The 12743-nt window shown below is 46.6% G+C and overlaps 1 protein-coding gene across 3 annotated transcripts in view; it reads left to right on the top strand.

Moving 5' to 3' along the window:
- The window catches only part of FARP2 (FERM, ARH/RhoGEF and pleckstrin domain protein 2), a 750352-nt gene that overhangs the window by 657533 nt on the left and 80076 nt on the right, over positions 1–12743 (top strand). For all 3 annotated transcript variants that reach the window (XM_030215608.1, XM_030215609.1, XM_030215606.1), the window contains one exon: positions 12434–12564. In XM_030215608.1, coding sequence (XP_030071468.1) covers positions 12434–12564 — 131 coding nt within the window. The remainder of the gene's footprint in view (positions 1–12433; positions 12565–12743) is intronic.

The following is a 12743-nucleotide window of genomic DNA, read 5'->3' as shown; positions in this document are numbered from 1 at the left end:
CAGTGGATAAATTAAGTGACTAACAATAGGGGAAACACTAGGGAGGCAGGATGAGTGAGAGTGGAAGGATGAATGAAGTTAGGGGAGCACTGCAACAAGGATGACTAAGGCTGACTAATACAGGCTACTGGGGAGATGAGAGGCTTGGACATAAATATTGGGAAAGGATAACAGGATCTGGAGTGGGAGATGGGGAGGGAGGAAGATGGATGGGGATGTGTGGCAGCACTAGTGAGAGGATGAATGATACTGGGAGGGTGGAGGGTGACTGAAGTGTAGTGTGGAGTACAGGTGAGAGTGAGACTTGGGGTGAACCCTGGGGAAGGATGAGGCATATGGGACCACTTAGGGGAGGATGAGTAAGGCTCAGAAGGAAGAATTATTAACATTAAGGTGCATTGAAGAAGGGAGGTAAAAGATGATTAAAAGGATATCTATGGGTAAAGGTGGGCAGGGACTGAAAAGGGAAGAAGGGGAACTGTCACTGGAAGCAAGGGTCCCAGGCAAAACCTTTGACAAAATGGTGGACATAGCTGAAACATTGCAAACCACCACAGAGTCAGACAGTACTTTAATTTAAAAAGGTTCTTCCTAATTTAGAAAAAAGCTATCATCATACCTGGCTTGCTGCCTGCCTGCCTGGATTGGCACAACTGTTGTAGGCAGCCCTCCCCTGTCTGTTGCTTAGTTTGCTCGCCTCGCTTGGCTCCACGAGTCTGCATGGCCGCGCTCTCGCTCGCACCACAGTCAGCGATGATGGCTCACCACCTCGGACCAGGCTTCAGCTTTTCCCGCTCAGTGACTCCCGCCCTCGCGGAAACAGGAAATACCTCATCAGAAGGAGGGACATTGAGCGGGAAGTGAAAAGCTGGAGCCTGGAGGTGAGCCGTCGCGCTGCAACTGTCTGTCGCCGTTGGGGGCAGGGCCGTCGCTGCCTCCTGGCTCGCTGCAAGCCTGCAAAGTTACTGTCGCCGCCTCGCCAGGGTCCGGGGACTCGGGAGCTGACAGTGGGCTCAACGGGCCCAAGCCGGGGGTGGGCGCCGCGCCGGGGGTGAATGATGCGGACGGTCGTCTGAGGCGAGCGGAGGCAGAGTTGAGGCGCACCGCGTGGGGCCCCCTTAGGCGCGGGGCCCTATGCGGCCGCCTTGGTCGCCTCTGCCTAAGACTGGCCCTGGCCCCATTAGCCCAGTTCAGTGAGAAGGGACACAGCCAGTTGAGTTGGAGTTGTGTTTGGGAGTCCATTGCTAAAGATTTGGTAAAGTTTAGCTTATAACCCGAATAATCTTCATATTCTTCAAAGGTTTCCATGAGAGTAGGCAGAGATTGGCAGGGGTTAGTGATGTGAACCAATACATCATCAGCACAAGCCGTAATCTTGAAACAAACAGTATTGATAGAAATGCAACAAACTTGCGGATGATGCTGTATCTCTCTTATTAAAGAATCTAAGGTGAGCACAAATAAAAGAGGAGAAAGGGGACAACTCTGTTGGGTAGGAAATGGGGATGAACAAATTCCATTTACATGAAGGGTGGTTTGTGGATTAGAATATAAAACTTTTATCGTAGACAAAATGAGGCCCTGAAACCCATATCTATCCAATACCACAAACAGAAAATCCCAAGATACCCAATCAAATACCTTTTCTGCATCAAAGCTGATGAGCAGAGAAGGCATTCCATGACTCTGGACTTGTTCCAAAGAAGCTAAATTTGCTATAATATTCTTAGATGTGGAACATCCCCGAACAAAACCTGTCTGGGACTCATCAACCAGAGAGGGTAGAACCTTGGCCAACCTATTCGCCAAGACCCTAGCCAACAATTTAATTTCATAATTCAAAATAGAGATAGGTTGTTAAGAGGAATGCAGAAGGGGGTCCTACCAGGCTTAGGTAAAACAAACATCTAAGCTATTTTCAAGGAATCGAGCAACTTCTGGGAATCAGTAATCGCGGTATTCAGTGCAACCAAGTGCAGGCCTATTGCTGTTGACAGAAGTTTATAAAATTCAGCGTAAAAGCCATCTGGCCCCAGCACTTTGCCCAAGGCACTAGTTTGAATTCAAAAGTAATGGGTGCATTCAATTGAGTGTGCTGAGATTGATTCCCATCCAGTCTGCCCATCATCAGTAGCCACTAACTCGTCCTTTTCCTAAGAGGTCTCTCGTGCCTGTCCCACGCTTTCTTAAATTCTGACACAGTCCTTGTCTCCACGACCTTCAGGCCATTCCACACATTCACCACTCTTTCCATGAAAGAGTATTTTCTTAGATTCCTCCTAAGCTTATTTCCTCTTAACTTCATCCTTTGCCCTCTCATTCATCCTTTGCCCTCTCATAGTAACATAGTAACAGAGTAGATGACGGCAGAAAAAGACCTGCACGGTCCATCTAGTCTGCCCAACAAGACAAACATATGTGTAAACCTTACCTTGATTTGTACCTGCCTTGTTCAGGGCACAGACCGTACAAGTCTGCGCAGCAGTACTTCCCGCCTCCCAACCACCAGTCCCACCTCCCACCACCGGCCCCAGCACAGACCGTATAAGTCTGCCCTCCACCATCCTCACCTCCCAACCACCAACCCCTCTTCCCCCCACCTGCTCCGCCACCCAATTTCGGCTAAGCTTCTGAGGATTCATTCCTTCTGCACAGGATTCCTTTATGCATATCCCACGCATGTTTGAATTCTGTTACCGTTTTCCTCTCCACCACCTCCCGCGGGAGGGCATTCCAAGCATCCACCACCCTCTCCGTGAAAAAATACTTCCTGACATCTTTCCTGAGGCTGCCCCCTTCAACCTCATTTCATGTCCTCTCGTTCTACCGCCTTCCCATCTCCGGAAAAGATTTGTTTGCGGATTAATACCTTTCAAATATTTGAACGTCTGTATCATATCACCCCTGTTCCTCCTTTCTTCCAGGGTATACACGTTCAGGTCAGCAAGTCTCTCCTCATACGTCTTGGAACGCAAATCCCGTACCATTCTCGTAGCTTTTCTTTGCACCGCTTCCATTTTTTTAACATCCTTCGCAAGGTACGGCCTCCAAAACTGCACACAATACTCCAGGTGGGGCCTGACCAACGACTTGTACAGGGGCATCAACACTTCCTTTCTTCTGCTGATCACACCTCTCTCTATACAGCCTAGCAACCTTCTCGCTACAGCCACCGCCTTGTCACACTGTTTCGTCGCCTTCAGATCCTCGGATACTATCACCCCAAGATCCCTCTCCCCCTCAGTACCTATCAGACTCTCACCGCCTAACACATAAGTCTCTCGTGGGTTTCTACTCCCTAAGTGCATCACTTTGCATTTCTTCGCATTGAATTTTAATTGCCAAACCTTTGACCATTCTTCTAGCTTCCTCAGATCCTTTTTCATGCTTTCCACTCCCTCCCGGGTGTCCACTCTGTTGCAAATCTTAGTATCATCCGCAAATAGGCAAGCTTTACCTTCTAACCCTATGGCAATGTCACTCACAAATATATTGAACAGACTTGGCCCCAGCACCGATCCCTGAGGCACTCCAGTACTCACCTTTCCCTCCTCCGAACGAACTCCATTTACCACCACCCTCTGTCGTCTGTCCGTCAACCAGTTCCTAATCCAGTTCACCACTTCGGGACCTATCTTCAGCCCATCGAGTTTATTTAAGAGCCTCCTGTGGGGAACCGTGTCAAAAGCTTTGCTAAAATCTAAGTAGACTACGTCTATAGCATGTCGATGATTTACTTCTCCAGTTACCCAATCAAAGAATTCAATGAGATTCGTTTGGCACGATTTCCCTCTGGTAAAACCATGTTGTCTCGGATCTTGCAACTTATTGGCTTCCAGGAAATTCACTATCCTTTCCTTCAGCATGGCTTCCATTACTTTTCCAATAACCGAAGTGAGGCTTACCGGCCTGCAGTTTCCAGCTTCTTCCCTATTATCACTTTTGTGAAGAGGGACCACATCCGCCGTTCTCCAATCCCTCGGAACCTCTCCCGTCTCCAAGGATTTATTAAACAAATCTTTAAGAGGACCCGCCAGAACCTCTCTGAGTTCCCTCAATATTCTGGGGTGGATCCCATCCGGTCCCATGGCTTTGTCCACCTTTAGCTTTCCAAGTTGTTGATACACACTCTCTTCCGTGAACGGTGCTCTATCCACTCCATTCTCAGGTGTACTTTTGCCAGTCCCTCTCGGTCCTTCTCCAGGATTTTCTTCAGTGAAAACAGAACAAAAGTATCTATTTAGCAAATTGGCTTTTTCTTCATCATTATCTACATAGCGTTTCGCTGTATCTTTTAGTCTCACAATTCCCTTTTTAGTCAATTCTCCTTTCACTAATATACCTGAAGAAATTTTTGTCGCCCCTCCTTACATTTCTAGCCATTTGTTCTTCCGCTTGCGCCTTCGCCAGATGTATCTCTCTCTTGGCTTCTTTCAGTTTCAACCGGTATTCCTCCCTGTGTTCCTCTTCTTGAGATTTTCTATATTTCTGGAACGCTAACTCTTTAGCCTTTATTTTCTCAGCCACTTTCTTGGAGAACCATATCGGTTTCCTTTTTCTCTTGCTTTTATTTACTCTCCTTACATAAAGGTCTGTGGCCCTATTTATTACTTCCTTCAGCCTGGACCACTGTCCTTCCACTTCTCGTATGTCCTCCCAGCCCATCATCTCCTTCCTCAGGTATTCCCCCATTTTACTAAAGTCAGCACGCTTGAAATCCAGGACTTTGAGTTTAGAGTGACCGCCCTCCACTTCAGCCGTCATATCATAGTTAAAAAAACATATCAAACCAAACCGTTTGATGGTCACTGCTTCCCAGGTGTGCACCCACTCGGACATTTGACACACTATCCCCATTTGTGAGTACCAGATCCAGCGTCGCTCCCTCCCTCGTGGGTTCCGTCACCATTTGTCTGAGCAGAGTACTTTGGAAAGCATCCACAATCTCTCTACTTCTTTCCGATTTTGCAGATGGAACCTTCTAATCTACATCCGGCAGATTGAAATCTCCCATCAACAGAACCTCTTTTTTCTTTCCTAATTTTTGAATATCTGCGATCAGATCTTTAGTTCCTCTAATTGCGTTGGGGGTTGGTAGACAACACCCACGTGGACAGAGGTTCTGTCCTCTCATTCCAGAGGCTCACCTCCTGTACATTAATGCCATTGAGGTATTTAAAATGATCTGCTGCATTATAAAGGATGTCAAAGTAATCCCGAAAAATAGTATTGATTGCTGAATCAGAATTTGTAGAAGAGCCATTTGTTTGTTTGATTTGTAATACTTTCTTAGGCCTCATCTTAGTATGAATCAAATGGGACATAAGTCTGCCACTCTTATTGCTGTGGAGATATAGCTGATATCTATATTAATAATTCTCACCTGCAACATTCTGAAGCTGAGTCTGTGGGAGGGAAACACTGAAAGCTAGGCTGTCAACAACACTCACTCTCACTCATAGACCCGCCCTCAGCCACGCCCCTTCCAGACATAATTCGCAACCCCAACGTTCTAAATGAAGCCTCAACTGGAAGTGTGAGGCGCCAGAGATATCCGTTTTTGACCATTACTTTGTGCCCCGCCCTCGCATCACAATGTAATGACGTCGAGAGTGGCACTCAACCAATCGCGTGAAGCAGGCTGAGTGATCGAAAACAAACAAAAAATACCAGCTGATGCGAAGGGAAGGGAGAGGAGGACAGCAAGGAGAAACAAAGCAGCTAGCCCACCAAGCCACCCCCCCCCCAATGACTCACTCACTCAGAGGCAGGATGACTGATACAAAAACAAACCCCGCCGAAGCAAACGGAAGGGAGAGGAGCACAGCCAGGAGAGGCTGAAAACAAACTCTGTCTCACAGAGCGATACACTGATGCAGCCTCCGAGTTTGCAAACACTGCCCCCACCTCTGATACTCTACACCAGCTGACGCGAAGGGAAGGGAGAGGAGCAGGGCCGGTCTTAAGGGGAGGCGACCGAGGCGGCCGCATAGGGCCCCGCGCTTAAGGGGGCCCCGCGCGGCGCACCTCAGTCAGCCTCCTCCGCTCCCGAATCCCGGCGCTATTTAAATTTACCTTCCTTTTAAATTTACCTCTGTCCGGCAGCGCAGCGTTAGTGAAGGAGGCGGTGCTACCGAGTCCCGACGTCTCTAGCCTTCCCCCTTCCCTTCGCTCAGTGTTCCGCCTTCTTCTGACATCAAGGAAATGACGTCAGAAGAAGGCGGGCCCCTGAGTGAAGGGAAGGCTAGAGACGTCGGGACTCGGAAGCGCTGCCTCCTTCACTGACGCTGTGCTGCCGGACGGAGGTAAATTTAAAAGAAACAAAAAAGGAAAGGGATCTAGGGGGGGGAGAAGAGGGCGGGCGGGCAGTTGGGACATGGGAGCGGGAGGGCAGGGGAGAGAGGAGCATGGATGGGAGGGCAGAGTTCATGGAAGGGAGAGAGAGGAATTGCTGGATAGGGATGAATGGAGGGGGAAGGGGACAGATTGGCATGGATGGATGGGAGGGTAGGGCTCAGGGAGAGAGGGAAATTGCTGGATAGGGATGAATGGAGGGGGCAGGGGCCAGATGGGCATGGATGGATATGGATGGGACTGGGCAGGACTCAGGGAGAGAGGGGCATTGCTGGATAGGGATGAATGGAGGGGCCGGGGCCAGATGGGCATGGATGGATATGGATGGGACTGGGCAGGGCCCAGGGAGAGAGGATTAATTGCTGGATATGGAGGGGAGGGAGGAGAATTGCTGGATATGGACAGATGGAGGAGGGAAGGGGAGAGAGGAACAAGGATGGATATGGATGGGAGGGCAGGGCCCAGGGAGAGAGGATTTACAGATGGTAGACAGAACACATAAGGACACAGGAGGATGGTGGACATGGTGAGAGAAAAAAATATCAAATGGAAAGAAGACACTGCATAAAACAGAAGACACCGGGACTAAAGCGAATAGAAAAACTAAATGATCAGACAACAAAGGTAGAAAAAAGTATTTTATTCAGAATTTATTAATTGGAATATGTCAGATTTTGGAAATGTGCATCTGTGGTATTTTGCATGTAAGTTTCAATTTTTCTAGTATTGCTGCATGCTGAGTCTGACTTCTTGAGGTAACTTTCCAGTTCAGTATTTTGCCTTCATATCTGTTGTGTCATGTGTTTTTCATGTGTGATCAAGGTGCAGTATCCTGCTAGTGTGTAGTATTTGCAGCCCTTTTTGTTTTGCTTTTTTTCACGAGGTAGTATATTGGTATTTTAGAGCCTGATGTAATTACAGTTCTGCCTTTCCACGCATAAAGTTGTAGCTTGTCCTGTCCTTGGATTTAGTGCTGTTATGGTTTGGTAAGGTTATGAGTGTGTTTTTGCACAAGTTTGTGTATAGTGTTTTGCAGTGGAGAGATTGTGTGTCCGCACCTCTGACCCCCCGGGGTTATGAGAATTGGAACTACTAATTGTAGTGGACTTGAACTGAATAATTTCTGGTGAGGGGGGTTTTCAAGATACAAATTTAGCTTCATTTGTCTTTATTTGAAATTTCATAAATAAAAAATGTTCTAAAAATGTAATAATCAATGGGGTGGAGCTGGGGCGGGGGTGGGGGCTAGGATGGGGCCCCACCAAATTGGTCTGCAAAGGGCCCTGGCTAAGACCGGCCCTGGAAAGGAGGACAGCGAGGAGAAACAAAGCAGGTAGCCCACCAAGCCACAACCCCCCCTTAACGACTCACTCACTGAGGCAGGATGAGTGATAGAACCCCCCCCCCCCCCCCCCCCCCTGCTGAAGCAAACCGAAGGCAGAGGAGCACAGCCAGGAAAAACAAAGAAGCTAAGGCTGAAAAACAATTCTGTCTCACAGAGCAATAGACTGATGCAGCCTCAGAGTTTGCACACCCTGCCCCCACCTCTGATACTCTAATCCTTTACAAAACATTAATAGCACAAGGTCATTAGCTTGCTAGTTCCCATTTCATTTCAGTCTGAAACGGGCCTTTTTTTACTAGTATTTATAATAATTAAGAGATTTATTGGCTCTTTGATTAAGAGTTCATTAAGTTCTGCCTGAGAAGCTAGTAGTACAGCCTTATTGTAAGCTGTCGGAGAGCGTCCAAAATTAATCCGATGCACACCTGGGATTCCAAATGCAATATGTTATTATCCTGCAGCTTTCTTTTGCGCTTGTAATATGCAATGGTTCCCCACTACCCTTGGGCAGCACTACTTTAGCTGCTTCCCAAAATAATATAGGCTGCTCTAAGTGTTGTTGATTATGGGAATGATATTCCTGCTGTTTCTTGTGAATAAAATCATAATAATGGGCATCCCCATATAAGTCCAAAGGAAATCTCCAATTATATGTGCCCTCACCCACCCGCATCTGAATCCAAATCAGAGCATGATCAGAAACCCCATAGGAGCCAATCTCCACTTGGGAAATGTTAGAGAATAAGGCCTGGGAAACCAAAAGAGAGTATCTGAGCCTGGGTAGAGTGTGCACATGAGAGATGTGTGTAATCTTGCTCACCAGGATGGAGTGTTCTCCATATTACTACTACTACTACTTATCATTTCTTTAGCGCTACTAGATGTACGCAGCGCTGTACACTTGAATATGAAGAGACAGTCCCTGCTCGACAGAGCTTACAATCTAATTAGGACAGACAAACAGGACAAACAAGAGATAAGGGAATATTAAAGTGAGGATGATAAAATAAGGGTTCTCAACAAGTGAACAAGAGTTAGGATCAATAAAATCCAGTGTGCTGCAAAGCAAGGGTAAGCCTTGTCAGGCTCTAAATGAGCCTTGTGGGGTGGGTTAGATTGATAAAAAAACAGATCATAAACAATATTAAAATCCCCATCTATTATCTCATTGTTAACTGAAAGAGGGGAAAAGATCTGAATCAATTTACAAATAATCTTGTTGTTAAACACATTAGGCGCATAAAAATTAGAAAGTAAGAACTTTTTTTTTTAATTTGTACCCTGTGCTTTCCCACTCATGGCAGGCTCATTGCAGCTTAGGTATTTATTTGTACCTGGGGCAATGGAGGGTTAAGTGACTTGCCCAGAGTCACAAGGAGCTGCCTGTGCCTGCAATGGGAATTGAACCCAGTTCCCCAGGACCAAAGTCCACCACTCTAACCACTAGGCCACTCCTCCACTATAGTCACCTGAGCCATCACATATCTTCCATCAGAGCTTTGGTTGGCTTTATATATCTATAAATCTAGACTCTTATGAAACAAAATGAGGACCCCAGCTTTACGGTGTACCGCTGGTGACTTTACCATCATATCTACCCACCTTTTCTGAAATTTCTTGTGTCCAGCGGTGGATCGGTGAGTCTCCTGAAGCATAGCTACATCCACCCGCTACCTCTAAAGAGATTGCAAAATTTTTTGATGCTTGATAGGTGATGTCACCCCGCCCACATTCCAAAATATCATTTTAAGTGTGGTCATCTGTTACCCCAGTCCAGGTTGCCTTTCAGAAAAAATACATATATCAGAAGAGAAGACCGTTCCCAGCCTGCGGTCTCTCCTCAAGTGAACCTCCATAAGGGGAGAAGCAGTGAGTTCGCCAAGGATCCCGAGTGAGAAAGAAGAAAACAAGCAGCAAATATTTTTAAAAAACCACATACTGCATCAAAATAAAACAACTAAACACCCAAAAAACAAACATAGACAAAAATACTGCAAATACTGTAGAAGAAAAAAAAAAAACAACAGAAAAAAACAAACAAGAAATCCCCCAAACCAACAAAATAAATCAAAGTACCCCCCCCCCCCAATCACTTCCACAGCCCATTCCCGTCTCCCAGAAAAGGGACAAACAGGCTTATTTTCGAAAGAGAAGGGTGCCCATCTTTCGACACAAATCGGGAGATGGATGTCCTTCTCTCAGGGTCACCCAAATCGGCATAATTGAAAGCCGATTTTGGGCGTCCCCAACTGCTTCCCATCGCGGGGACGACAAAAGTTCCCGGGGGCGTGTCGGAAGCGTAGCAAAGGCGGGACTGGGACGTGCCTAACAGATGGGCGTCCTCGAGCGATAATGGAAAAAAGAAGGGTGTCCCTGATGAGCACTTGGCCGACTTTACTTGGTCCAATTTTTGTTACATCCAAGCCTCAAAAAGATGCCCGAACTGACCAGATGACCACCGGAGGGAATCGGGGATGACCGCCCCTGACTCCCCCAGTGGTGACTAACCCCCTCCCACCCTAAAAAAAATAACTTTAAAAACTTTTTTTGCCAGCCTCAAATATCATACTCAGGTCCATCGCAGCAGTATGCAGGTCCCGGGGGGGGGGGGGGGGGGAGGTGTGTGTATGTCAGCGGAGGCATAGCAAAGACGTGGACTGCCCCCCCCCCCCCACACACACACACACAGGGATGGCCAGATTTCAAGGCAGTGGAGTGGAGGTGTGGCCTAGTGGTTAGGGCACTGGTCTTGCAATCCAAAGGTAGCTAGTTCAAACCCACTGTCTGCTCTGCACTGGCTTCCCCTCCTTAGGAAGGAAATTGTGTGCAAATGAGCTAACAGTGAGCAGCTCATTTGCATGCGATTTCCTTTATGCACGCCCGTTCCTTTCCGAATCGCTAAGGGATCGGTAAGGCAAGGGCTTTTTCTGTTCAGTTAGTGCATCAGTTAGTCCACTGCAGTGCCCCCCAGGGTGCCCGGTTGGTGTCCTGGCATGTCAGGGGGACCAGTGCACTATGAATGCTGGATCCTCCCACAACCAAATGAGTTTGATTTGGTCGTTTTTGAGATTGGAGTCCTCGGTTTCCATTATCGCCGAAAACCGGGGACGACCATCTGTAAGGTTGACCATCTCAACATTTATGTCGACCATCTCTAAGGTCCACCTAAATGTTGAGATTTGGGCGTCCATGACCGTATTATCGAAATGAAAGATGGACACCCATCTTGTTTCGATAATATGGGTTTCCCCGCCCCTTTGCGGGGACGTTCTGCAAGGACGCCCGCAGGAAAACTTGGGTGCCCCGTTCGATCATGCACCTCCATGTGTCTGTGCCTCGGACTGTGGTCACTGTGAAGCAAATCTCCCCACCCCCCACCCCAAGGAAAGAGAGGAATCAAAAATACAAAGAGCAAATGAAACTATCACACTACACTTGGCAGTAAAGAAAAAAAGGTGGGAAAACATCTAATAAGATTCCAAAGTGCCTCAAGAAGGGTAAGAATAATGCCAATAGACAAAAAGAAAAAAAATGGATCTAGCATCATGACCAGAAAAACACTTGGGGTTCTTTTACAAAGCTGCAGGAAAAAGGGCCCTGCGGTAGCAGCATTTTCTGTTTTTCCCACATGACAGGGCCCTTTTTACCGCAGTCAGAAAAATGCTCCCCCCCCCTACTAAAACATTGGCCACGCAGTAAGATACTTTACCCTGTGGCCATGCGGCGGGGAGCACTTACCGTTATCCATTGAGGTGGCGGTAAGGGCTCCCTCCGTCAGTAACAGAGCAGCATGTGGCAATGCCCGATTGCTGCCAGGTTATCCCCATGCTAGGGAAGAAAATTTCCTTTAGTGCCAGAAACGGAGCGTGCTCCAGCCAGAACTACCACCGGCAGCTGCAGTTCCATTTTAGCGTTCCCCACCGCTTTGTAAAAGATCCTCTTAATTCCTAGTTACTCATCACAGATTGGCATATAGGCAAGTATAGAAATCAAAACATAGCCCTGGAAGAGTCCATTGGAGTTGACAGTTCATTTAAGCACCATCAAGCGTACCTGGGAATGAAAGGTAAAAGCAACCAGTAGAAAAAAAAACAGGTGGGATAGACAAAACAACACTCATACTGCAAGCAGACCTTAAAAATAAAATGTGGATCATTATAGTACCCAAAACAAGCTAACAACGCACAAAACCATTGCTATGAGTTTATCTTGTTGGGCAGACTGGATGGGACTGTACAGGTCTTTATGTGCCGTTATCTACTATGTTACTATGTTAGTATGAATAAGTTTAATCATATTAACTGCTGCACAGGTCCCCAAAAATGTTGATTATTACACACTGGTACCAATTACATGATATAGTTTTGATATTTGCCCCTTTGAATAAATGGTTATAATATTATTGTATTTAAGCTTATATATATTATTGTAACATAGTGGATGACAACAGATGAAGAATCAACATATCCATCCAGTCTGCCAAGTAAGGTGGTTAGAGTTGTAATTGCCATATTATGCAAGTTACTTCCTTGAAGACCTCTGTTTATAGGATTGTAGTTTTGGAGCCTATTATAGATGTAATTGTTGAGACTGATAGCAAAGTAATGTTAATTATGTTAATACCGATCATACACATAAATTATTTTAACAAATATGATCCCTTCTAATTGGAGCTTTAAAGTACAGCTGTTAACATTTATCTTCCTTGTTTGCCTTCTTTTTTTCTCCTAAAAGGTGCACTGAATGAAGTGACAGAGGTGACCTCTCAGCTGCAGGATGGCTTGGTCATCCTGGAGAATTTCCAGAAGCTGACAGAGCTCCAGCGAGATCTGATTGGCATAGAGAATCTGACTGTTCCTCATCGGGTAGGTTAGGTGGATGCCCTCTTCTAGGAGAGCAACTGCTTTGCCTTAAGCAGAATGTGCTTCACTGTTCAGCAGTTGAGATTTAGGAGGAAGTGAAGGGAAGAATCTGTTTTTGCTTGTTGTGATCGCCAGCCGGCTATATATAATAAACGGCTATGTAGTTCAGCCGGTTAAATAGT

This window comes from Microcaecilia unicolor, chromosome 10 (genome assembly GCF_901765095.1).
Source record: "Microcaecilia unicolor chromosome 10, aMicUni1.1, whole genome shotgun sequence".
In the NCBI taxonomy this organism is placed as follows: Eukaryota; Metazoa; Chordata; class Amphibia; order Gymnophiona; family Siphonopidae; genus Microcaecilia; species Microcaecilia unicolor.
The sequence above is the reverse complement of the archived record's forward strand: the minus strand, read 5'-3'. Positions and strand labels throughout refer to the sequence as shown.